General features: G+C 49.7%; 1 protein-coding gene across 12 annotated transcripts; it reads right to left on the bottom strand.

Annotated features, from left to right (window-relative positions):
- TNIP2 (TNFAIP3 interacting protein 2) lies at nt 1–25,992 on the bottom strand. 12 transcript variants are annotated; one of them, XR_009540458.1, is made up of 7 exons: nt 24,807–25,178; nt 5,116–5,400; nt 3,327–3,416; nt 2,273–2,539; nt 2,048–2,167; nt 985–1,526; nt 619–758 (listed from the first exon to the last, which is right to left on the bottom strand). XR_009540458.1 is itself a non-coding variant. In XM_060148855.1 (6 exons), exons 1-6 carry the CDS (start codon nt 25,380–25,382, stop codon nt 495–497), a joined length of 1,602 nt encoding a protein of 533 aa, XP_060004838.1. In that variant the 3' UTR covers nt 1–494. The 12 variants fall into 12 exon arrangements, 11 of the variants coding, with proteins under 11 accessions (XP_060004838.1, XP_060004847.1, XP_060004848.1 ...); XM_060148855.1 differs by lacking the exon at nt 985–1,526 and having other exon boundaries at nt 1–758; nt 24,807–25,382; XM_060148864.1 differs by lacking the exon at nt 985–1,526 and having other exon boundaries at nt 1–758; nt 2,063–2,167.
- Nucleotides 25,993–27,260: the final 1,268 nt, after the last annotated feature.

Genomic DNA, 27,260 nt, shown 5'->3' with positions numbered 1-27,260 from the left:
TCGCTGTAGCAAGTGCATTTATTACAAAAATAAGTAATGTGACATAAACACGGTTAAGTTCCGGATACGCAGCACCCACTCTTGCAGTGCAGCCTTACTTCAGCACAGGCACAGTGCTCAGCTGTGCACGCCTCCTGGTGGGCGTGGGCGCACTTCCCACGGGCAGCCACCTTGTCCCAGTGACCTGCAGCATCCCCAGGTGCGGCTGGGACAGGTCTGTCCTGCGGGCCCGGGAGAACCCCGCACCATGTCTCGCACGGCCTCAGCCTGACTGACAGCTTCGGACGTCAAACTCCACACCAGAGGCGAGGCTGAGCCCTCCCGGGCACGAATGCCCAACCCCACCTCTCCCTCCAGCCCCACCGGAAGTGCCCCCTGACCCAAGGGGGGCCAAGGGGAAGGCTCAGAGGCACCCCCAGCCTGTTCTGGGGGCCCCGCGTCTCGCTGCTGTGTGCTGGGAGCACCCCCGGGCCCCGGGCCGCCACCAGCAGGGCTCACTGGCAGCAGTCGGCCACGTGCCGGAAGAGCTCCTCCCCCTGCTCGTCGCTGAAGCACTGCAGGCAGTGAGGGCACTGAAGGTCCCCCTGGCCTCTCTGGGTCGCTCCGGGGCTCCCGCCCTCTGCGGGGAGTTCTGGCCGCTGGGATCCTGTCCCAGGCCTCCAGCCACCGGGTGCCACGAGCTCCGAAGCGTCAGTCTCTAAGTACCCGGGAGTTTTGCCCCCAGTATGAATCCGGCAAGAGCCTTGCTCTCGAGGATCCTGGAAAAAAGGCAAAGGGTCAGCTTACGAGGCTGGCCTTGGGCTCCAGCAACTAGAGATACACCTGCTGCACAGTGGGACGTGCACCTTCGCTCTGCCTGGTGCTGGGGCCCAAATGAGGACGTGCTCCGTGAACAGCCTCCTGCCTGTGCTCACAGAGGAACAGGCCCGAGCTGGGGGGGGGGGGCACTCCCCCCAACCCCCGCCGCAGCCCCAGCAGACTCACCCCACACGCCGCCGTGCAGAGAGGGAGCCTGGCAAACTGCGTCCCTCCTGGGTGGGCAGGGGGGTCTCTGGAGGCAGCAGGGGTGCCCGTGGCACGGCCGACATGATCGCCCCCGACGTCAGCCCCGACGCGCCGTGACCCCCAGTGCTCATCACGCCTCGTGTGGGAGCCGCAGCCCAGGCGGCGGGACCCTGGCTACTGGCCCACAGCTTCACCACCACCCGCCCCGGGGTGTCGCCCAGGGGCCGAGCAGTGCTCCCAAAGCTCGACGGCCACAGGCCGCAGCTGAAAGGGGCTCAGAGGCCACTCGGTGCACAGGCCCCGGGCCTCGGCAGGCCGGGCCACCCTTCTGTCCACCAGTGGGGTCCACAGCCACGCAGGATGGGGCACTGAGGATGGCTCCCACCAACCACGAAGGGTGGTTCCGGGGTAAGCTCGGCATCCCCGCCCCGCCAGGGTGCTAGCCCCTCAGGAGGATGTGTATCGGGTGCTCTGGGCGGAACCAGGGAGGAACAGGGAAGAGGCGTGTGGGCGCCCGGGTCCTGCAGTGAGAAACCGTCAGTTCCCACCCAGGCCCGGCCTCCCAAGAAGCACCCCCTGTGGCGGGGCGGCACGGAGCCCAGAGTGAGCTGCGGGGCCTGCCCGCCTGCACGGCCCATCTCCGTGCACAGGGGCTGTGAGCTGGGGGGCGCCAGCAGACGCCTGGAGCCTCAGGGGCTGCGTGTGTGTGACAGGGCGACCAGGGTCCCTGCAGCACAGCGAGGAGGGGACACACGTGCACGAAGCTCCCAGTAGGGAGCCTGAGGCCCAGGACGCGCCCTCTGGGTGCAGGACAGGCCCGACAGCCACCCCTGAGGTCACACGCCACCACGCCAACATCCTCTACAGACACACACGGTACGACGGGAGGTTTTCTGCCACCAGGCCCCAGGCACCGGGCACCATGGCTCTGCCCGGAGCACAGAATCAGGGTCTCGGCAGACGCAGAAAGGGATTGAAACCGATGAAAGGAACACGAAGAAAACGCCCAGCCTGGACCGGAGGAGATGGGCCTCCATTCTACCTGTTTGCAGGGTACCTGGCGCTGCAGCAAGGCCACCCGTTCCTCCAACTCCTGGATCCTACTCTGAGCCCGCTCCCGGTCAACCCTCTCCGACGTGAAGTCGTCCTTGTACGCGAGGATCTGTGAGGAGACAGACACTCAACCGTTAGACGGCAGCGCCGTTTCTGCTCAGACAGAGAAAGGCCCCCAGCGCCCCCCAGCACCCGGCCCCGGGGTGGGGGGCACCTGCTGCTCCAACATCTGCACCCGCTCCAGCGCGGCGTCCCGGGCCCTCCTTGTGGCCTCCAGCTCCCGCCTCGCTTCTGCACAGTCATTGATCTTCTCCTCCAACTGTGTGTTGAGCCGGGAGATCTCCTTCCTCATCAGCTCGGGCGGGGAGGGCCTCTCAGGCTCGAGGGGGGCCTGCAGCCCTCTCAGCTGTGCGTGGAGTCCCCTCACGTACTCATCCCTGCTGGCGTCGTAGCGCTGCCACTTGGCATTGAGGTCTTCCACCTGAGGAGGCCGGAACGCTCACGGTGGCAGCGGCTGAGAACCTGCTCTCAAGCCAACCTGAACGGTGAAGCTATTCACCAGCAACAGGGAGCAGTGAGTCTCCCCTTAAATGAAAGTTGCCTCTGGGGACCTCCCTGGTGGCACCGTGGTTAAGGAAGGATCCGCCTGCCAATGCAGGGGACACGGGTTCGAGCCCTGGTCCGGGAAGATCTCACGTGCCACGGAGCAACTAAGCCCATGAACCACAACTACTGAGCCTGAGCTCTAGAGCCCACGAGCCACAACTACTGAAGCCCGCGCGCCTAGAGCCCGTGCTCCGCAACAAGAGAAGCCATAGCCATGAGAAGCCCGCACACCGCAACGAAGACCCAACGCAGCCAAAACTAAATACATTAATTAATTAATTTTAAAAAAATAAAAGGAATGAAGACCAAAAAGAAAGTCTCAGTTTGCTCTGTGCAGAGGGGACACTAGGACGTGGCAACAATGGCCACAGACAACCGCCATAGACAGGAGCAGACTTGCTACAATTTCCCACCGTAAAAGCTGTACTTGATAGTAATTCTTGTACCTCATTTATCCACATGTGAATTAACTTGGGGGCCGGAGAATGACAAGCGTGTTCTACACGTCCTTTCAGGCAAATATGTCGGGCCTACAGGGACTGCGCATATCAGCCGGAGTGGCCTGAGGGCAGGGGCAACCCCTGGGCACAGCCGAGGAGAGGACCCTCATCTGCGGGCCGTGAGGGAAAGTTCTTCCCGAGGGACATCTAACAGACACTCACGTGAGTCACCTTCTGCTTCAACAGTCGATTCTCCTCCCGTAACTTCGCAACAACCGCGTGGACAGAGCCGTCCCCATCTGCACACGCTGGCTGCATAAGAAAGGGACGGAGAGCAGACACCGTGTCACCGAATGTGACTGTCGTGTGCGGCAAGAGGGTAGGAAGCCACACCTGGAGACTGAGGGTGCAGATGGTCACTGCAGCCCGCACTGCGGCAGGTGGGACGTGCCCCTTCCCGAGGGTGGGGGAGGGGTGGTCCTCGCCGCGCCCAAGCCTACCCCACGCTGGGGCCAAGCCTCGCTCAATCTTCTCATGCCTGAGACTTTCCATCATCACGGGAGTCGGGAGGGCAGGAAGCTTAATCTCACCGTCCACCAGAGAACCTTCCAGCCCAGGGCCACAGGGCCGCCAGGAGCAGGCCCGGCCAGGGACCCGGCTCCCTCCCTCTGGGCCCACCACACTGTCGTGTCACGTCACGCAAGCAGGGTTGACCTCAGTGATTCTGTACACGGCAGTCCACCCGTGCCTCACTCGGGGTCTTGGGACTCATGCCTGGAAACCCACGTGCCAAACCAGCCCTAACGGCGGTGGGCAGAGCTAGCCGAAAAGTCCATCTGAATCCTAGGAATCCAGTGCATTTAACAGTACGGTGGGCTGTATGCTGGTGCCGGTACTTTTGAGAATTCCCCTCGAATGACAAGGGAACTACACGTCCTAACCCAGCGGGCACCGGGAAACCCCGGTGACTCAGCCGAGTCCAGGGCTGAGAAGTGACGCGGATGTAGAGCCTGTTAAGAGCTCCGGCCCCACCCCTGCCCGGGCCAAACACGACGTGCGGCTGTGTTCAAATCCCCAGAGGGAAATGACACAGTGACTCAAAATCCCAGAGTCACAGCCTGCCCCCAGAGAGCACTGTGGTATCTGAAATGTGCCTGTGTGCTTTCTGAGGTTCCCTTTTCGTGGAATCCACCCGCGGAGACGGGCAGTTCTCAGACCGGTTCTCAGACCAAGGTTCTCCCCAGCGGGCTTCCCAGTGGAGCTGCTGCTAAGGGGCTGGAGGGCCTGTCCCCGCCTCCCCCGCGTTTCTGAGTCAGCCTGGTTGCAGCCCCTGAGGATCAGAGAACTGCCTGGAAAAGAGTAATCTGGGCTGGGCGGGGCAGGGTGTGCACTGCGTGGAATCAGACAGGCAGGGAAGGCGGCCTCCCCCCGTGCTCCCAACACCCCCAGCCAGGAGCCCCCTGATCTCCCAGGTAGGGAATTCCTGATGCTGAAACCACACTGTCTCCTCCCCGACCAGACCGCACACACAGCCACAGCCCAGCTCCACGCAGTCCTGTAGGCCGCCTGCCCCTGACCCCGGCCCCCAGCCCGCCCGCCAGCCCGGCAGATTCCTCGCCACCTGCGGCCTTTGGAGGCGCTGCCCCCCGCCCGCCTGCACGTGTGCCATCACCTGCTCAGGACACCCCTCCCGCCCCTGCTCTGACTGCTCTGTCCTCAGCGAAGGCTGATGAGACCACAGTGCCATCTCCCCACGAGGACCAGGGTCACCTGCAGGCCTGGGGGTGGCAGCTGGTGACGCAGGCCACCTGCTTCCCTGTCACGTTCTGCACCTCCCACCGTGCTAGAAGAAATCCCCGGATGGGCGGGCTTTGCTGCAACCCTCACTATGGAGAGCAGGGGGGCCCTGGGCGCCCCCCGACCTCCATGGCGGCTGAGGGATCCTGAGCGCGAGGCGAGGCCTCCTGCTGCCCCTCGGTCCGCACCGTGGCGTGCTGACACCGCAGCCTACCTCGGGGCTCCTCTCCCCCGCGTCCCCCCCTGCGCGCTGGCGTGCATCCAGACGCCCGGCCAGGTGCTGACACATGTGGGCGGTGGCGGCCAGCGTCCTGCGCAGCTGATGCGTCTCGTCGGCCAGCGAGCGGCACAGGATGTCGCTGGCGGCCGGGGCCCGCCCCTTCTGGGCCGCGCCTCTCCTCAGCAGGGCCACTTCCTTCTGCTCCGGCTCCGGCTGGCTCATCAGCTGCTTCGTCTCCCTCTCTTTTTCTTCTAGTTGCTCGGAAAGTCTCTCGATTTCCTAAGGGGCAGATTTAAAAGCACAGTTGATTTGACTATAAGAAGCAATATCAGGAACAAACATTCCTAGAGCAGAAGTCCAGCACGGACACCCATCAGGAGGTGATAAACGCGCTCATTTGGAGGTTGGCTTCTGAACGAATAATTAACTTTGGAGTTTTCAGCCCATAAAGTTCTAACTGAAACTTCATCTAAATTTCTATTTTCATGAGGAAATTCATAATGTTAGATCTTACATCATCAAATTACTAAGTGCGGCAATTCCAAATACTTCTTGATGGGAAGGGTAGAAACTCCACTGCAGTGGGTAGCCCCCCAAAAGATATGCCCACGCCCTAACCCCCGATACTTGGGAATGTGACTTTACTTAGAATTAGGGTCTGTGAAGATGCACTGAGCTAAAATGAAGTCATAATGGATTAGAATAGACCCTAATCCAATGACTGGTGTCCTCATAAGAAGAAGGAAACATGGACACAGATACAGAAGACGGCCACATGTCGACAGAGGCAGAGACTGGAGTGATGTGTCCGCAAGCCAAAGAAAACCAGGGATGCCGACAGCCACCGGAAGCCGAAAGACAAAAAGAAGGCCCCTCCCCCAGAGCCTCGGAGGGAGCACATCTCTGCCAGCGACACCCTGATTTGGGGCTTCTGGCCTCTAGAACACCGAAAGATGAAGCATCTGTTGTTGTAAACCACCCAGTTTATGGTACTTCGTTACAGCAGTTCTAGGAAACTAAGATACCCAACCCCAATTAATTTTTTTTAAAAAGTCCTTAAAATTACAATTTACTTTAAACCCAGCCTTAGTTTTGTGCTTTCCCATTTTCAAAGTAATCACCAGCATAAACAGTACATAAGGGAGGTGAAGCAGGATGAACCAGTCCATCCTACAAATGAAAAAACAGCTTCAGAAAAGTCAGGGTTGAGCCTGAGCTCCACGTGAGGAAGTGGCAGGAGAAGGATCTGGGCTCCACTCAGGGAGGCGCTCAAGCTCACCTCCTGCGTGCTCACGAGGAGGGATGGACCCCAGGAACCGAGAACCTTCTTAGCACAGTGGAATGGAATACAGGGCCAACATTACTAACGGAACCCTGAATTACTACTCTCTCACCTGCTTTAAAATGAAAACATGTGCATGGTTATAAAAAATTCAAACATACAGAAGGAAAGCAAATGAAAACTTCAATTCCTTTCTCCCAGCAGCTCCTCTGCCCCCAGCTTCACTCGCCAGAGGCAACTACTCACTATTTGGGCACGGACCTTTCCAGAGTGTTTATAAGCATCTATAACACATGTACTTTTACACAAACGGATGCTACAACACGCTTTTCTCCTCCTCAGCAATATACCTTATTCCACAGCAGCACAGAACCTGCCTTGTTCTTTTCAGCCACAGCCTGGAGCTTCACGACAGATTCCAGATTTACTGAACACACACCTCCAGCTGGCAGACATGTGGCTGCTTCCTTGTGCCCTTATGCAAATACAGCCATGGGATAAATGCCCAGAGGTCACATGGCTGGGTTAAGACTGGGGTTAAGAAATAATTGGTGGGGTGGACCTAGAGATTATCATACTAAATAAAGTCAGAAAGAGAAAGACAAATACCATATCATACCACTTTATATGTGGAATCTAAAATATGGCACAAATGAACTTATCTACGAAACAGAAACAGACCCACAGACGTAGAGAGCAGACTTGTGGTGGCCAAGGGGGAGGGATGGATTGGGAGTTTGGGATTAGCAGGTGCACATTATTATATAGAGAATGGGTAAAGAACCAGGTCCTACTGTATAGCACAGGGAACTATATTCAATATCCTGTGACAAACCGTAATGAAAGAGAATACAAAAAAGAATGTATATATGTATGTGTGTGTGTCACTGAATCACTTTGCTGTATAGTGGAAATTAATGCAACATTGTAAATTAACTATACCTCAACAAAATAAATTAATAAAACAATAAGTGGTGGATCTCAGGAACACAGCCAGTCTCCGGGTCCCAGCCTGGCTCCCTGGGCCTGCGCGCATCCACGAGGCAAGGGCCGCTCCCCGCGCTCCTGCACCCAGACACCCCGTGCACCTGTGATAACCAATCCATGGATAAGCCCAGCGTGTGACCGAACCACTCCAGCCAGGTGACCCAGAAAACATTCTGGAAACCTCTCCCTCTCTCAGGAAATTTTTTTTTTTTTTTGGCCGCACTGCGTAGCTTGCGGGATCTTAGTTCCCCAACCAGGGATCGAACCCAGGCACTTGGCAGTGAAAGCGCCGGGTCCTAACCACTGGACGCCCCCCAGGGAATTCCCTCAGGGAATGTTTAAGATTCCTCTCCTTCCCATTTTCCTTGGACTTTGCTCTAGAAATGAACAGAAAGAGAGGAAAGAAGAAAAACTGCAGTAAGAATGACCGGTTTGGCTCTCTTAGCAAAGGCCTAGAGGAAGAGGCTGTTCTAGATCTGCACTTCACAACAGGGACTCAAAACAGGAAAGAGCAGAGGCCTGGCAGATGGCGAGGCAGACCGTGAGGGCGGCGGGGGAGATGAGGAGGTCAGGCCCCGGCAAGTGGGAAATGTCCACCACCAAGTGCGGAAGAAGTAGCAGGACTGGTGATGACGGGTGTGACACATCACTGGGAATGAGCCTGTCAACTGGGACTTCCGCTCCAAGGCGTGTGGCGCCGGCACTCCATCACGCCATCACACCTCCCTGCCCTCGGCTCACAGATGTCACAATCTCAGGGGTACCAGCCAAGCCAGGTGAGACCCACTCTTGGAAGGTCATTACTTCCATTTTTCCACCTTTTGGCCCCGACGACCTCACCCCTGAACCAAAGGAGGAGAAGAGGCGTCTCTCTGCAAGCTGGCCGGTCGGCATCCATACCTCCTCCCAGCAGACGGCCCTTCGGCACCAGGCTGCACCTGCAGGACTGGGAAGGGGGCGCTGGGGGCCACCACGCGTGGCCTTCTGAGCCTGTCCACATAGCTGGGGCTGCCGGCTGGTGCAAAGTCACTTGGTCTGGGTGAAGCCACGTCCACACAGTGCAATGGGGCATTCACAGAGCTGAGAACCAACTACAGCCTTCTTAGCATAAAATACCATAAACAGGAAAAAGAACACCAAACCCCAACGAAAGCTCAGGCTCTCACTGCTGATTGTTTCCTGGCCTTGGATTTATTTGTTCTCTTTAAAAACTGGCCGCTTCTGAAGGCAGCGCCAGCTGGTCAAGGCCCCCGTCCCACGTCCTTACCACGGAAAACGCAGCAGGAGCCCCTCCCTCCAGTGTCACAGATGCCAGGCCCGCCAGGCCCACCCTTCGCCTGGACTTGTCTCCCCCTGCCAGCATCACAGCTCTGGGGTGGCCTTGTCACTACTGGTGGGATAGACACGCCACACTCCCCCGAGCTGGACCTAGTCACCCTCCACAGTGGCTCAGAAGTGTACCTGGAGTAGACACGGATGGTAAAGAGAGACCTGCCCTGAGAGTGGACTTTCACTACATTTTAGAGTTATTCAAATCAAAAGCTGTGATTTCAGGGCTTCCCTGGTGGCGCAGTGGTTGAGAGTCCGCCTGCCGATGCAGGGGACACGGGTTCGTGCCCCGGTCCGGGAGGATCCCACATGCCGTGGAGCGGCTGGGCCCGTGAGCCATGGCCGCTGAGCCTGCGCGTCCGGAGCCTGTGCTCCGCAACGGGAGAGGCCACAACAGTGAGAGGTCCGCGTACCGCAAAAAAAAAAAAAAAAAAAAAAAAGGAGGCATAGCCTCTTGGACTTCATCCCTTTATTAGTCTGCTCGGGCTGCCGTAACAAAGTCCACAACCTAGGTAACTTAAAACAACAGACATGTATCCTCTCACAGGCTAGAGGTCCAAATTCCAGGTGTCAGCAGGCCATGTGCCTTCCGGGACTCTAGGGAAGAATGCTTCCTTGTCTCTTCCAGCTCCTGCTGGTTGCTGGTAACCCTGGGCTTGTAGATGCCTCCCTCCAATCTCTGCCCCCAACTTCACATGGCTGTCTTATAAGGACACCAGTCACTGGATTAGGGTCCACCCCAGGCCAGTATGACTTCATTTAAATTTATTACCCCTGCAAAGAAATAAGGTCCAAATAAGGTCCTTATTCCAAATAAGGACCCTACTTCCAAATAAGGTCATAATCACAGGCTCCAGGTGGAAAGGAACCTGGGGGAGACACTCTCCAGCCCAGCACAGTCCTCTCCTCTCTCCTTCCCGGGCAGCTCGCAGTGGCTGGCCATGTGCAGACTGCAGCAGCAGCTGAAAGGGGAGTGAGATAACAGGGGCAAGCACGGAATTTAAGAAAAGTCAATTCACTGGGCCTTCACCACAAGTGCCATGCGCTGAAGGTGTAGCGGGGGAGGCACTGATGAGGACGCAGCACACCTCCTCCCCACTGGAAGAGTGCAGGGGGGAGCAGGCAAACAGGTAGGACAAAAACGAGCATGGCCTGGAAGGTTCTGGGAACATGGCAGAGGAGGGAGCACCGGGAATCTTCTCCTCACCTGAAAAACAGTGCACTGGCAGAAATCTGTCTAGTGTGACTGTTTTGGATCTCAAGTCCTAAAGACTTGCAACTTCCATCTGAGCACTTGGACAGTAAATTGAGGTTAATTTCAGTCAATTTCAGCTCTTCCTACAGTAGCAGCTACCCATCCCACCCCTAGCCATGCCACTGGAGGCCATACACCTGTTTCTGGAACAGCCTACACACAGCTTGCAGGAGCCAAGGTGGGCAAAAAAGACCCTGTCCTCCAAATACTGGGTATCTGCTCTGAGCTCTGCGTCCCGCTTCCGATCACAGAGGTGTGGCCAAACAGGCAGGCGGCCATTGTTGCACCTCCCCCATTGCTATAGGACCCTCCCCCTCCAGCTGAAGTGCTACTGGATTTAAAGGGCCAGTGCCCTTTCCTTCCCCTTTTAATTTTTCTTTTTCTGCTTCAGGGAGCCAGACATTAAAGATTATGATATTCAAAAGCAACTACATAAAAAGGGAAAACTTGAAAGTGACCACACATTCCCAGTTACAGGCTGAGAAAACCTTAATTTATGCCTCAGGCTGATCCTTGGTACAGAGACGATCTACAACAACCAAAGAAAAACAAAAACAGCATATCCTAGGCAAGGACAGTAATCTGATTTCCAGAGATACCACATTACTAGATCCAAACGTCCAGTTTTATTTATTTATTTTAGATGTTGGGGGTAGGAGTTTATTAATTAATTTATTTATTTTTGCTGTGTTGGGTCTTCGTTTCTGTGCGAGGGCTTTCTCTAGTTGTGGCAAGCGGGGGCCACTCTCCATCGCGGTGCGCGGGCCTCTCACTATCACGGCCTCTCTTGTTGCGGAGCACAGGCTCCAGACGCGCAGGCTCAGTAGTTGTGGCTCTCGGGCCTAGTTGCTCCGCGGCATGTGGGATCCTCCCAGACCAGGGCTCGAACCCATGTCCCCCGCATTAGCAGGCAGGTTCTCAACCACTGCGCCACCAGGGAAGCACCCAAATGTCCAGTTTTAAACAAACAACAACAAAAAAAGCACAAGGCACTCAAAGACACAGGAAAATATGGCCCATTCAAAGGAAAAAACAAATCAACAGAAGCTGTCCCCGAAAAAGACCTGATGGTGGATCTTCTAGACAAGGACTCTAAAACAACCATGTTAAAGATGCTCAGAAAACTAAAAGAAGATATGGAGAAAGTCAAGAAAGCAAGGTAGGAATAAAATGGAAATACAAGTAAAGAAATAGAAAACCTAAAAAGAAACCAAAAAAATTGTGGAGCTAAAAAGTACATTAACTGAAATTTTAAAATTCACTGGAGGTACTCAAAGGCAGATTTGATCAGTAGAAGAATCAGCAAACTTGAAAACAGGACAATGAAAATTATCAAGATTCAAGGAAAGTAAACAGAGCCTAAGGGTCCTGTGGGACACCATTAAGCAGACCAACATACACACTGTGGGAGTCCCAGAAGGAGAAGCGAGAGAGAGAGAGAGAGAGAGAGAGAGAGAGAGAGAGAGAGAGAGAGAGAGAGAGAGAGGTAAAAAGAATACTTGAAGAAATAATGGCTGGGGCTTCCCTGGTGGCGCAGTGGTTAAGAATCCGTCTGCCAATGCAGGGGACACGGGTTCAAGCCCTGGTCCGGGAAGATCCCACATGCCACAGAGCAACTAAGCCCATGTGCCACAACTACTGAGTTTGCACTCTAGAGACTGTGAGCCACAACTACTGAGCCCATGCACTTAGAGCCTGTGCTCCACAACAAGAAGCCACAACAGTGAGAAGCCTGTGCACTGCAATGAAGACACAACACAGAAATACATATAAATAAATAAGTAAGTAAGTAAGAAATAATGGTTGAAAACTTCCCAAATGTGATGAAAGACATGAATCTAAACATCCAAGAAGCTCAATAAACTCTAAGTACGATGAAGTCAAAAAGACCAAGACACATTATAATCAAACTTTAGAAAGCAAAAGATAAAAAGAGGAATCTTGAAAGAAGAGAGAAGCAACATGTCACACAGAAGAGATCCTTAATACGATTAGCAGATTTCTCATCAGACACTTTGGAAGCCGGAGGCAGTGGGCCTATATATTCAAGTGCTAAAAGAAAAAAAAACAGCTGGGGACTTCCCTAGTGGTCCAGTGGTTAAGAATCTGCCTTCCAATGCAGGGGACGCAGGTTCAATACCTGGTCAGGGCACTAAGATCCCACATGCCGTGGGGCAACTAAGCCCACGCACAGCAACTACTGAGCCCATGTACTCTAGAGCCCGTGTGTCACAACTGGAGAGCCCACGTGCCACAACTACTGAGCCCACGCACTCTGGAGCCCGTGCACCACAACTAGGGAGAAGCCCACGTGCAGCAACTAGAGAAATCCGCACGTCGCAACTAGAGAAGCCTGCACGTCACAACTAGAGAAGCCCATGCACTGCAACAAAAGATCCTGCATGCTGCAACAAAGATCCCACGTGCTCCAACTAAGACCTGATGCAGCCAAATAAAATAAATAAATAAATAAATACTTTAAAAAAGAAAAAATACTGTCAACCAAGAATCCTATATCCAGGGCTTCGCTGGTGGCGCAGTGGTTGAGAATCTGCCTGCCAATGCTGGGGATACGGGTTCAAGCCCTGGTCTGGGAAGATCCCACATGCCACAGAGCAACTGGGCCCGGGAGCCACAACTACTGAGCCTGCACGTCTGGAGCCTGTGCTCCGCAACAAGAGAGGCCGCGACAGTGAGAGGCCCACGCATTGCGATGAAGAGTGGCCCCTGCTTGCCACAACTAGAGAAAGCCATCGCACAGAAACAAAGACCCAACACAGCCAAAAAGAAAGAAAGAAAGAATCCTATATCCAGCAAAACTGTCTTTCAAAAGCAAGGGAGAAATTAAGACATTCCCACATAAACCAAAGCTAAGGGAGTTTGTTACCACTAGACCTACCCTGCAAAAAATGCTCAAGGGAGTCCTGTAGAGTGAAATGAAATGACACTAACTCAAAGCACAGTAACTCAAAGCTATATGAAGAAATAAAGATGTCAATAAAGGTAAAGACTTGGGCAATTATAAAAGCTAGTATTATTGTAACAACAGTTTATAACTCTTCTTTTTTGTTTTCCACATGATTTAAGAGACATAAATATATATATATATTTTTAATTTTTAGTCTACAAGTTAGTATTACTGTAATTTTGATTTGTAACTCCACACGTTATTTCCTACATAATTTAGGAGACTAATGCATTTAAAAGATTAACTTATGTTTGAGGGCACACAATGTATGAAGATTTAATTCTGTGACATCAACAACCAAAAGGGGTGGGGTTTAGCTATAAGGGAGCAGGGGTTTTGTATGTTATTGAAGTTAAGCTGGTATAAATTCAAATTAAAGTGTTACAACTTTCGGATGTTAAACGTAATTCGCATGGTAAACACAAAGAAAATAGTTACAGAATATACCCACAAAAAAATGAGAAAGGAATTTAAATATTTCACAATTTAAAAAATCAAACCTAAGACATAGTGGGGCTTCCCTGGTGGCGCAGTGGTTGAGAGTCCGCCTGCCGATGCAGGGAACACGGGTTCGTGCCCCGGTCTGGGAAGATCCCACATGCCCCAGAGCAGCTGGGCCCGTGAGCCATGGCCACTGGGCCTGCGCTCCAGAGCCTGTGCTCCGCAACGGGAGAGGCCACAACAGTGAGAGGCCCGCATACCAGAAAAAAAAAAAAAAAAAAAAGAACATAAGACATAGTAATGCAGAAAATGAGAAACAAAAAAAGCTATAAGGTATACAGAAAACAAATAGCAAAATAACAAGTATTTCATCCATATCAGTAATTACTTTAAATGTAAGTGGATTAAAATCTCCAATTAAAAGACAGAGATTGGCAGTATGGATAAAAGCATATGATCCAACTACATGCTATATACAAGAGACTCACTTTAGATCCAAAGAAACATATAGATTGACAGTAAAAGGATGGGGACGTCCCTGGTGGCGCAGTGGTTAAGAATCCTCCTGCCAATGCAGGGGACGTGGGTTTGATCCCTGGTCTGGGAAGATCCCACATGCCATGGAGCAACTAAGCCCATGCGCCACGACTATTGAGCCTGAGCTCTGAAGCCTGCAAGCTACAACTACTGAAGCCCATGCACCTAGAGCCCATGCTCCACAACAAGAGAAGCCACCACAAGGAGAAGGCCATGCACTGCAACAAAGAGTAGCCCCTGCTCACCACAACTAGAGAAAAGCCCACGTGCAGCAATGAAGACCCAACGCAGCCAAAAATAAAATTTTTTAAATTTTAAAAATAAAAAAGAAAGTAGAAGGATGGAAAAATATTTACATTCCATGCAATTAGTAACTAAAAGCGAACAGGAGTAGCTATACTAATGTCAGACAAAATAGACTTTTTTTCAAAAAAGTCTACAAGAGACAAAAAAGGATGTTATACATTAATAAAAGTTTTAATACAGCAAGAAAATATAACAATTATATACACTGAGGTACCTAATAACAGACAGGCAAAATATATGAAGCAAAAACTGACAGAACTGAAGGGAGAAATAGACAATCCTACAATAACAGCTGGAGACCTCAAAACCCTACTCTCAATGATAGAACAACCAAACAGAATATACGTAAGGAAATAGAGAACTTAACACAATAAATCAATTAGATCTAACAGACATCTACAGAACACCCAACAACATACACATTCTTCTCAAATGCACATGGGACATTTTCCAGGATAGACCATGTGTTAGGTTACATATTAAGTCTCAACAGATTTTAAAAGACTGACATCATACAAAGTATCTCCTCCCCAACCACAACAGAATGAAGTCAGAAATCAACAACAGAAGTAAAATGAAGATTCACAAAACTGTGGAAATTAGAAAACACACTCTTAAACCAATGGATCAAAAGAAGAAATCACAAGGAAATTAGAAAATACTTAAAGGCAGATACTTAAAGTGAAAACACAGCATACCAAAACTTGCAGGATCGAGTGAAAGCAGTGTTAAGGGGGAAATCTAAAGATATAAAACTTACGGGCTTCCCTGGTGGCGCAGTGGTTGAGAGTCCACCTGCTGATGCGGGGGACGTGAGTTCGTGTCCCAGTCCGGGAGGATCCCACATGCCGCAGAGCGGCTGGGCCTGTGAGCCATGGCCGCTGGGTCTGCGCGTCCGGAGCCTGTGCTCCACGGCGGGAGAGGCCACAGCAGTGAGAGGCCCGCGTACCGCAAAAAAATAAAAAATAAAAAAAATTTTAAAAATATATATATATATAAAACTTACATTTAAAAACAAGAAAAATCTCCAATCAACAACCTAACTTTACAACTTAAGGAACTAGAAAAAGAAGAAAAAACTAAACTCAAAGCTAGCAAAAGGGAGGAAGAATAAAGCAGAGACAAATGAAATAGAGAACAGAAAAACTACTAGAGAAATCGATGAAACCAAAAGTTGGTTCTTCAAAAAGATCAGCAAAATGGATAAACCTTTAGCTAGACAGACTACAAAAAGAAATACAGAAGATTCAAATTACTAAAATCAGAAATGCAAGTAGAGGGAATTCCCTGGCGGTCCAGCGGTTAGGACTCCACGCTTTCACTGCCCAGGGCCCGGGTTCAATTCCTGGTCAGGGAACTAAGATCCCACAAGCCACGTGGCATGGCCAAAAAAAAAAAAAAAAAAAAAAAAAAATGCAAGTAGAGACATTACTGACAATTCTACAAAAATAAAAATGATTATAAAATGAGTACTATGAACTGTACACCAGCAAATTGGATAACCTGGATGAAACAAATTCATAGAAACACAACACCTACCAAGACCAAATCACAGAGAAATATAAAAACTGAAAAGACCTCTAACTAGTAAGGAAATTGAATCAGTAATTAAAAATCTCCCAACAACAACAAGTCCTGGAACTGATGGCTTCACCGGTGAATTCTATCAAACATTTAAAGAAGAATTAATACCAATTCTTCCTAAGCTGTTCCAAAAAAAATGAAGAGGAAGGAACACTTCCTAACTCATTCTATGAGGCCAGCATTACCCTGAGACCAAAGCCAGACAAAGACACTACAACAAAACTACAGACCAATATCCCTTATGAATGTTGATGCAAAAATTCTCAGTGAAATACTAGCGGGCAAATTCAATGGCATATTAAAAAGATTATACATCATGAACAAGTGGGATTTTTTTCACAGACTGCAAGGGTGGTTAAACATACAAAACATGATCAATGGATGTTAACGACTTATTGTGGTAGTCATTTCACAATATATACAAATATTGAATCACTGTGCTGTACACTTAAAACTAATATAATGTTATATGTCAATTATAGCTAAAGGAAAAAAATAGCAGTTGACGCTATGATACCGGTGTTCTGATTTGGAGACTTAAGTTGGCTTAGTTCCATACTTACACTATGTTCAGTATTTCCCCACTACACATCCCTCCAGCACTTTTACAACCTGCTTCAAGCAGTGATCATGTATGTCCATGTATGATTCCACAATTTGAGGGCAAGAATTGGATACTGATCATCTTTGCATTCCCCTAGCCTAATGGTTAATAGAATGTGCAATTAACAACTTTATAAGGTAGTAAAGGCCATCATAATTTGCCCCCAATCTAACTTTATAGCCACTTCCTGTGTTATTCTCTACGCACTCTTCACTCTAATGACACTGAATTAACACTGCTATAGATTAACACTGCTACTGGTGCAACCCTGATAATGTACACGTCGTTGTGAAATGAATGTACTATACTTATTGGGAGAAATGGAAAAATATAACCCATGATGCCTGCTTATACATATTCCCCTTACATACAGAACACGCCCAGTAAATGCAAGCTCAGTAAATAAACACCTGAGTGGCTATGGTAGATGACATTCACATCTTCTGAGTCCCCATTATGTGCATGAGATTATTATATATATACATATATACCTGTTAAATCATGTGTTCCTCACAATATCCCATACATCTGTTCTATGTCGTATTTTCCACAAAGGCAATGGATTATTTCTCCAATGTCTATTTTCTCAACTAAGATGTAAGCTTCATAAAGATAGGAATCTGCCTTTCTCAATCCTTTCTGCATTTCCAGGGCCTAACAAAACATCTGGCATACAACAGGCATTCAACAAATAACTATTGGCTGAATGAATGAATAAATAACCCTATGAGCTATGTATTATTACTTCAGTTTTACTGATGACAAAACTAGAATACTAAATGACTTGCCCAAATTAACATGGCTAAGAAAGTGGCAGAACCAGATTTAAGTGCACAGCTTTTCAACATTCAGTGTAATATTTGCTTCTCATTGGTGTCTAATAAAGAGCCAGTTTTGTTGCCCAAAGTAGTTCTACAAATCCCTGTGAACTTCTCACAAGAAAATTTTAGCAAGCTTCGTCATGGTTTCTTCTTAAAGATAGTGAAAAGGTAATACTAAATACGTGACTAAGGTTATCCGTGGCTGTTTGAAAGTATAAGAGGTGCAGCATATTCATCTTCTGGGCAGCTGTATAGAAGGTTCAGAGACCAGTTTTAGCAAAGTGACTAGGCCATTCTTGAGCATCAGTTTCATTATGTATGACAGGCCTTGAATTAGTTCCATCTGTACTTTGGTTCTACTTTCTAGATGTTGCAAATTGATCATGTTCTTGACATTCCTAACTTTATCATTAGAGTCTCACTTATAATATCTGAAGAAAATTAGATAATTGTTGATAAATATCTAGTAAACAATAATGATAGGAGAATGAGGCCTTCTGAGGGACATGAAGCACAATTATGTGTTTGATGTTTGTTTTCTATGACTCAGCATCAATCCCTTGGAATGAAATGAAAATGATATTATTAGACTTTTCTAATCAGAAAATTTTTCACCAGATTTGTTCCACATAGATTTAGGTAATATACTACTCTGCTGTGGTTAAGTTCACAAACATATTTCATCAAAAAGAAAAAAAGGAAGGGATTGTTCAGTGTAATACACTACATTAACAGAATGACAGGGGAAAAACACATGATCATATCAATTGATGCAGAAAGGCATTTGACAAAATTCAACACTTTTTCATAATAAAAACACACAACAAACTAGGAACAGAAGTAAACTACCTCTACATAACAAAAGCCATAAGAAAAACCCATAGCAAATATCATACCCCGTGGTAAAAGACTGAAAGCTTTTCCTCTAAGATCAAGAACAAGACAAGGAGGACTTCCACTGGAGGGGGCATGGGTTCAATCCCTGGTCAAGGAACTAAGATCCTGCATGGTTCAGCTGGGGAAAAAAAAGAACAAGAAAAGGATATTGGCTTTCATCACTTCTATTCAACATAGCCCTGGAAGTTCTAGCCAGAGCAATTAGGCAAGAAAAAGAAATAAAACACATCCAAATAAGAAAGGAAGTAAAACAGTATCTGTTTTCAGATGATATGCTCTTACATGTAGAAAACTCTTAAGATTACACACACATACACACACACACACACACACACACACAGACACACACACACCTGTTGGAGAGAATAAATGAATTCAGCAATTGAGCAGAATACAAATCAACACATGAAAAACAGTTGTATTTCTATAGAGTAACGATGAAGAATCTGCAAAAGAAATCACAAAAACAATTCTACTTACAATAGCATCAAAAAGAATAAAATACTTAGGAATTAATTTAATCAAGGAGGTGAAAGACTCGTACAATGAAAACTATGAAATACTACTAAAAGAAGTTAAAGAAAACATAAAGAAATAGAAACATATCCCATGTTCACAGATTGGAAAACTTAATATTGTTAAGATGTCAATATTATTCAAAGTGATCTACAAAGTCAATGCAATCCCTATCAAAATCCCAGGGAATTCTCTGGTGGTCCAGTGGTTAGGACTTGGTGTTTTTCACTGCCGTGGCCCAGGTTCAATTCCTGGTTGGGGAACTAAGATCCCACAAGCTGTGCAGTGCAGCCAAAAAAACCCCCCCAAAACAAAAACAAAACAAAAGCTCAATTTTTTTGCAGAAATAGAAGAACTCATCCTAAAATTCATATGGAATCTCAAGGGACCCCAAATAGCCAAAACAATCTTAGAAGGAAAAAAAACAAAAAAAAGAACAAAGCTGAAAGACTCACATTTCCTAATTTCAAAACTTCTACAAAGCCACACACATCAAAACACTGTGGCACTGACATAAAGACAAACATACAGACCAGAGAGACAGAATAGAGAGCCCAGAAATAAACCCTTGCATAGATAGTCAAATGGTTTTGACAAGGGTACCAAGACGATTCAGTGGGGAAAGGACAGTCTTTTTTAAAAATGGTGCTGGGAAAACTGGATGTCCACATGCAAAAGAATGAAGTTGGACCCTTATCTAAACCATACATGAAAATTACCTCAAAATGGATCCAAGACTTAAATGTAAGACCTAAAACTACAAAACTCCTAGAAGAAACACAGGGCGAAAGCTTCATAACACAGGATTTGGCAGTGATTTCTTGGATATGGCACCCAAGGCACAGGTAACAAAAGAAAAAGCAGACAAATTGGAAAGTTTTTTAATGAAAATAAAAATGAAAATTTTGCACATCAAAAGACAAGTAAAAGCAAAAAGGCAACCTACAGAATGAGATAAAATATTTACAAATCATATATCTGATAAGAATTAGTATCCAGAATGTAGAGTACTCATAAAATTCAACAACAAAATAACCCAATTCAAAAATGGGCAAAGGACTTGACATTTCTTCAAAGAAGATATACAAATGGCCAGTAAGCACATGAATTGATGCTCAACATCACTAATCATTATAGGGAATTGCAAATCAAAACTACAATCATTTTGTACTTAATTAGCATGCACCTATTAGGATGTCTTCTATCAAAAACACAGAAAATAACAATATTGGTGAGGATGTGGAGAAATTTGAACCCTTGTGCACTGTCGGTGGGAATGTAAAGTGGTACAGCCATTGTGGAAAAACAGAATGGAAGTCCCTCAAAAAATTAAAAATAGAATTATTATATAATCCAGCAATTCCACTTCTGGGTATACACCCAAAAGAATTGAAAGCAGGATCTCGAAGAGATATTTGCACACCTATGTTCATAGCAGCAGTGATATTCATAAGAGCTAAAACATGGAAGCAACCCAAGTGTCCATCAACAGATGAGTAGATAAGCAGTGGTATATGCCTATAATGGAGTATTATTCAGTCTTAAAAAGGAAGGAGATTCTGACACATGTTACAATATGGATGAACCTTGAGGACATCACGCTAAGTGAAATAAACCAGTCACAAAAAGACAAATACTGCATGATTCTACTTACAGGAGGTATCTACAGTAGTCAAAATCATAGAGACAGACAGTAAAATGGTGGTTGCCAGTGGGGGGTGGGGAGGGGAGGGGTCGGTAGGGGACAAAGTAGGGAGGTGAGGAATTATGTTTAATGGTATAGAGTTTCAGTTGTACAAGATCAAAAGAGGTATGACGATAGATGGTAAAAACAAACACACAATAAACACACAATACACACACACACACACACACACACGCAAAACCTAATATAACCTACTGTACAGAGTGTACGCTGTTCCACTTACAGAGAGCACGGCAGCACAGGGAAAGAAAAGCCACAAGTTGCTACATCAGGACCAAGCAGGGTCCATGAGGCTAGTCCCCAAGGCAGTGGTGAGACGGGGTTGAGCAGTTACAGCCTGCACAATGAATCAGTGCCACCATTCCAGAAAATCTTAACTGGAAAAGCTTTGCAGAGTCATCCATCCAGGCCTCATGGTACAAATAAGGCAACGTCTTGAGTCCCACTGTGGTGGCAAAAAAGACCAGAATTCTCAAGACTGATCTGGTCCCATCACACACTGGCTACACCTTGGCCACAGATGCACTGGTCACCTGGCAGTCCATCCACACCTGTGAGCCTCAGCATCCTCTTTGGGAGCCCTCAGCCCTCACCAATCCAGGGTCCCTGCTCCTAACCAGCTGGCTGACATGGCCACTGATGAGACCAACCTGTTGACCAATTCCTCTCACTGTTTTCACTCTGCACAGCTACTTCAGTGAATCCAGGGCCTCTGGGAGGTGATAAACATCTCCATTCCTCCCCAGGTTCTCTGACCAACCCCAGAAAGATGTAGGGGTAAGCAACAAATATTTAATTGCATAAGACATCAGATATTAAATTGCTCCTGAAATAATTTAAAATCCTAAAACAAAACTTACATTGAGGGACTTCCCTGGTGGTGCAGTGGTCAGGAATCTGCCTGCCAATGCAGGGGACACTGGTTCGAGTCCTAGTCCGGGAAGATCCCAAATGCCGCGGAGCAACTAAGCCCGTGCGCCACAACTACTGAGCCAGCGCTCTGGAGCCCATGAGCCACAACTACTGAAGCCTGCACGCTCTAGAGCCCGCATGCCGCAACTACTAAACCCTCACGCTGCAACTGCTGAGACCCACACTCCTAGACCCCATGCTCTGCAACAAGAGAGGCCACTGCAACGAGAAGCCCGCGCACCGCAACGAAGAGTAGCCCCCGCTCGCCACAACCAGAAAAAGCCCGCGCGCAGCAACGAAGACCCAACGCAGACAGAAAAAAAAAACAACCTACGCTGAAAGGACCAGTAGTACTAGGATGACAGACCTGGCTCTGTCTGCACTTTGGTTAGAGGCTCTGGGGCCACAGGATGCTGGGACACATGCCAGCTGAGCACCAATGGCCACCAGACTGCAAGCGGAGTCCTGTTCTGGGTAGGATGTGCTCTGGTCCCCAATCTACACTCATCTATGGCTCCTGGTGTCCATGACACTAAGATCAGGGGTGCAGACCAGGTGACTTCCTTCTGCCCTGATGAGTAATAATCCACCTTGCCCAGGAAAAGGGAGACAGCTGGAGCGAGGAAGACATCTGGCTTCTAAAGGCATTTAAAATGATGCAGATGAGAAAATATTGACATGGTATTAAGTAAAACTGTATAGACAGCTCAAACACGCCAAGTAGATACATACCCTATGGTTAAATGAAAGGCAGGGAAGAGGCCACGAGATTAGGCTCTGTGGTCATCTCTCTGTGGTGGGATGGTGGTGGTTATCTTATTCTTTATTCTTTCCTCTATTTTTCAGATATTCAAAATTACTTTTATTAAAAGAAAAAAAGGCGTGCCTCTTTTTCACTCTAAAATCCGGCTGCAGGGTCAAGCCTGGAAGTGAAAATTGTCTTTTGCAGGCCTAATTCCTTTCCTGGGAAAACCCAGATAACAGCTCTGCACTGAATGGGATAACAGACCAGAGTTCACCAGAATGTTTGGGGCACTTCCAAACTGTTGTAGAAAAATACTGTTACTCTCGCTCCTGATCTGGGTGTTTAATATTTCACACAGATAGACATAATATCGCTGACAAGGATATGAAGGAGGAAAAATAAGGATTTAAGTCTATTATCAGACACACTGGCAGGCTCCCACTCTTGTCACCACTCCCAGCAGAGCAGGAGTGTTACTACCGAAAGATACATTCACAGCTGGGGCTAAAGGAGATCCAGAACATAACTATGGCTCATGTGGCCCTGAACCCAACCCAACACAAACACACCCAAGAACCCAACTCAGACACACACACCAGGAGCCTATACGCATGTCCCACACACACACCCAGCCCCAATGTCTGCGCACACAATGCAGAACTCAACATGAACACACACGTACACAGAACCTTCCAGGTGCACACACGCCCCAAATACAAATAGCATGCACACTCATCCCTAAGACCCACACAGGCGCACACCCCTCAGAAAGGTACACACACCTTTCAGACCCAGCATGGACACACACACACCCCTGAGAGCCCAATGTAGGCACTCGCACTCTTCAAAACCCAGCACGGCAACAGACCCCTCAGAACTGATCATGCACACACATCCTTCAGAACCCAAAACGGGCACAAACTGAAGACCCAACACAGGTGAACACACCCCTCAGAACCCAATTCAAGTGCTTGCACACCTCATATACCACACAGGTACACACGCCACAACCCAACACAGACACACAACCCTCAGACCCAAGAAAGGTACACGTTCCCCTCCTCCCCGACATGGGAGCAGACCCCTCTGAACTCACCTGGTACACAACCATCAGTTTTAACACCAGCACACACACAACCCTCAAAACCACCAGAGACAGACAACCTTCAGAACCCAACACACAAACACACCTCTCAGAGTCCAAACAGGCACACATACCCTCAGAACTCAAGGCAGGCGTGTGCGCACACACACACACACCACTCAGAACCCAACATGGAGGCATACACCCTTCAGAAACCAGCGGGGTACACGCTCCTCAGACCCATACGGGAACACACTGCTCAGAACCCAACACATGCAGAGACGCCCTTCAGAGCAGACACACACCCTCAACAGCCAACACAGACACACCACTGAGAACCACTCAGACACATAACCCACAGACACAACATGAACACACACACCCGAGAACCAACAGGACTCCACTCCTCAGACTCCAACACACACAAACATACCTCAGAACCAACACAAACACATACGCCTTAGAATTAACATGGACACACATAACCCTCAAACACAACACAGGCACACAGACCTCGGAACCAAAATGAGCACATAACCCTCGGACAGTATATTGGCTTTCATCACTTCTATTCAACATAGCCCTGGAAGTTCTAGCCAGAGCAATTAGGCAAGAAAAAGAAATAAAACACATCCAAATAAGAAAGGAAGTAAAACAGTATCTGTTTTCAGATGATATGCTCTTACATGTAGAAAACTCTTAAGATTACACACACATACACACACACACACACACACACACAGACACACACACACCTGTTGGAGAGAATAAATGAATTCAGCAATTGAGCAGAATACAAATCAACACATACACACACCCCTCAACACGACTGAGGAAACACACCCTTCAGAACCCACCATGGGCGCAGACACAGCCCCAGACTCTACACAGGGGCACACACACAACTCAGACCCAACAGGGATAAACACATCCGGAATCAACACAGACACACACCACCCAGACCCAATACAGACACACCCCCTTGAGAAGCCATACAGGCACAAACGCCTCAGAGCTGAACACGGGAAGACACAGCCCTCAGACCCAACATGGGAGCAGATCACTCGGACACCCGAGGACCAACGCGGACACAGCAACCCTTAGACCCAGGTGCACAACCCCCAGCACAGAAATGGGCATACACACCCTCCAGCACCCAACTCAGAGACACACACCCCTCAGACCCAACATGGTAACACCGCACACACACGAACACGCGCACACGCCCCTCAGATTCAACTCGACACACCTCCCTTATAACCGGAAAGGACACACAACCCTCGGACTGAACAGTGGCACACACACCTCTCAGAAGCCGAGCCAGCAGTACACACCCCTTCAAACGCAACCAGGGTCAGACCCCTCAAAACCCAACAGGCACACACTCCTCACACCCAACACAAGCGCACAACCCCCTCAGAATTCGAACAGGCAGACAGCCCTCAGACCCAACGCGGGAGCAGACCGCTCGGAACACAACCCAGACACACACCCTCAGAACCCGACACGACACACTCACCAACGCGGCGCGCACCCGCCCAGAACCCCCCAGACACAAACCGCTCAGACCCAACCAGACCACACAGCCCTCACGCCCGACGGGCGCACGCACTCCGGGGACACGGCGGGCACGCGGCCCGCGCGCCGAGGAAGCGTGGCTCGCGCGGCCCCCTTGCGGCCTCTCCGCCGCCTGCGGCCCCTCCGCCCCGCACCTGGCGCAGCGCGGCCTCCGCGGCGCCGCCGTCCCGCTGCCGCAGCTGCTCCCGGAAGCGCGCCACCTGCTCCAGCAGCGCGTCCACGAGCGACGGCGCCGTGTCCCCCTCGAGCGCGGCCAGACGGGCGCGGAGGCGCGCTATGAGGACGTCCCGGGCGGCCAGCTGGTCCTGCAGGCGCCTCAGCCTCTGCCCCGCCTCGTGGTACAGGCCGCAGAGCGCGGCAGCGGCGCGCGGGGCGCCCTCCCGCCCGCCAGACCCCGCGTTCCCAGACGACATGGCTGCGGGCCTGGCCGACAGGGTACTGACCACCGGCAACTTCCGCGCCGGGCCTGGGCGGGAGGCCCACCTTCCCGGAACTTTTCCCGGCGCGCCCCGCCCCCCGCGGAGATCCCGGGCCCGCCCGCCCCGCCGAAAGGCCAGGCCCCGCCCCCCCGCCGAAAGGCCAAGCCCCGCCCCCCGCCGAGATGCCAGGCCCTGCCCGCCGCCGGGAACGTGGCCCCGCCCCAGTCCTATCCCGCCCGCGGCCCGCGGCCTCTCCGCCCGCGGGTGACTGGCGTGTCCCACCGGCCCCATCGCCTTGAGTCGGGGAGCTTTCGGAGACTCGGGCCCGGGCGAGGAGAGGGGTCAAACGGCCTGCGATGTAGTTACTGATGGAAGGGAAAGAAGGGGCCAAAGACGACCCCAAGTGTTAGTCCCGAGCGTAGGTCCGAATCCCCGGGCTGCAGGCCGGCTGGCCACGCCGAGCAGCAGGAAAACGGCGACCTTCCACGAGCTGAGCCCAGCGAGGTGCTGAGCATGCTCAGACCCCGCATCCCCTCTCTAAGGTCGCAAGAACTATTCTTAGGGCGGAAGGCGGGAGGGAGCTGGCCCTTTCCCGTCCTCGTTTCTCCATCCCTTTCCTTCCCCCCAGCTCCCCAGACCAACTCCGAGGGTTTTTCCGTGGCTCCACGGCTATTTTCTTTTTCAAAGTCTGAGTGTCCTCGGCAATGATGCCCAAGCACACCTGTGATCTTTCAAAGGTTCCCTCCCACAGACTCCTCTGCCGGCCCCTACCCAGAGCTGCCCTCCTCGCCAGATCCCCTGAGAGCAGCATGGCGTTTTTTCCCATTTTTGTAATCCATACCAAACTTGGGCTGAGCCCGGGGAGACACCCGCAGGCTGGTAGCATCGGACAAGTATAAGCGAAGACAGCTCACACTTCCTCCGCTGCAGAGGGAAGGTCAAAGGCAGTTGCCCTGCTTACCCCATAGGTGTGCTGTAGGGATTAGAGGATGGAGTGCAGAGTTCCTGCCCCTGCGAGCCCACAGTCCACGTGACTAAGGTTAGGAATGACACACTCTTGTTGGCTGGAGCAGTGATGGAGAAAACCAAGTAGCACTGGCCCCAGAGCTGTTAGAGATAGGTGAGTTGTCATTGCTATTGATGTAAGTGTAACCTCCCACATGTCACTCAACTGCCCTTGAAGCTGGTTCTCACCCGTAAAATGGGCATCCCAGTCTCTCCTCTAACATTCTGGGGGTCACACGTACTTCGAAATTCAGAATCTTTGGATTTGAGATAGGTACATATGATTGGGGTCGCCAACATCCAGAAAGGATCCCACTCTTGGGATTCATGCTCCTGTGATCTCACCCTCTGACACAGTGAATAGGGCTGACCCGTGTAAGCAAGAGGATATTGCAGAAATGATGGAGTGATTTCTGCAGCTGGGTCACAAAAGACATTGCCTCGCCCTCTCTTAGATCGTCCCCTCGGGGGGGAAGCCACCCGTCGTATCGTGAAGACACTCAAGTTACCCTGTGAAGAGGTCCATGTGATGAGGACATGAGACTTCATGCCGGTAGCCAGCATCAACTTCCCCACCATAGTAACTGAGCTACCTTGGGACCACCCCCAGCACGCATCTTAACCGCGACCTCATGGGAAACCCTGGGCCAGAAGCACCCAGCTAAGCTACTTCCACACTCCTGGCCCACAGAAGCTGTCTGACATAATAAATGTTTATTGTTTTAAGCTGCTAACATTTGGAGTCGTTTTTTTACACAGCAATAGGCAACCAGCAAATAGTATATTGCTCAGTGCTCCCACTGGGGCATTGGACAGCACCCCAAAACCAGACACATTAACATTGCTGCAAAGACAGGATGACCATTCAAACTAAGTGTGATAAAGACCATGAAAAGCCTTACAGCTGTTCAAGTCAGATGTCGACCCAGTTTGAGAAAAACATTTTGGGTTTCTGAGCTTTTTGGATTTCAGAATTATGGATGAGGGATGGCAGAATTCAAACAACATCTGCCTTACAGGACATTGTGAGGATTCGGTAAGTTAAGGTAGGAAGTACCCAACATGCCTGTGCCTTCAACTAATATCCAGGGACTGAATCAAGCACGGGGTTAATGGGCAAACAAACATTCTAGGGGCAGAGACAGACCTCCCTTCAAAAAAAAA

Source organism: Lagenorhynchus albirostris, chromosome 4 (genome assembly GCF_949774975.1).
Source record: "Lagenorhynchus albirostris chromosome 4, mLagAlb1.1, whole genome shotgun sequence".
Taxonomy (NCBI): Eukaryota; Metazoa; Chordata; class Mammalia; order Artiodactyla; family Delphinidae; genus Lagenorhynchus; species Lagenorhynchus albirostris.
This window is presented reverse-complemented; position numbering and strand designations above follow the sequence as displayed.

Coding starts and splice junctions, on each gene's coding strand:
- TNIP2 (XM_060148854.1), bottom strand. CDS start 25,085: ATGTCGTCTGGGAACGCGGGGTCTGGCGGGCGGGAGGGCGCCCCGCGC. Junction 5,401..24,806: donor CGGAGGCCGCGCTGCGCCAG/GTGCGGGGCGGA, acceptor TCTGCCCCTTAG/GAAATCGAGAGACTTTCCGA. Junction 2,540..3,326: donor TGAAGCAGAAGGTGACTCAC/GTGAGTGTCTGT, acceptor CGGCCTCCTCAG/GTGGAAGACCTCAATGCCAA.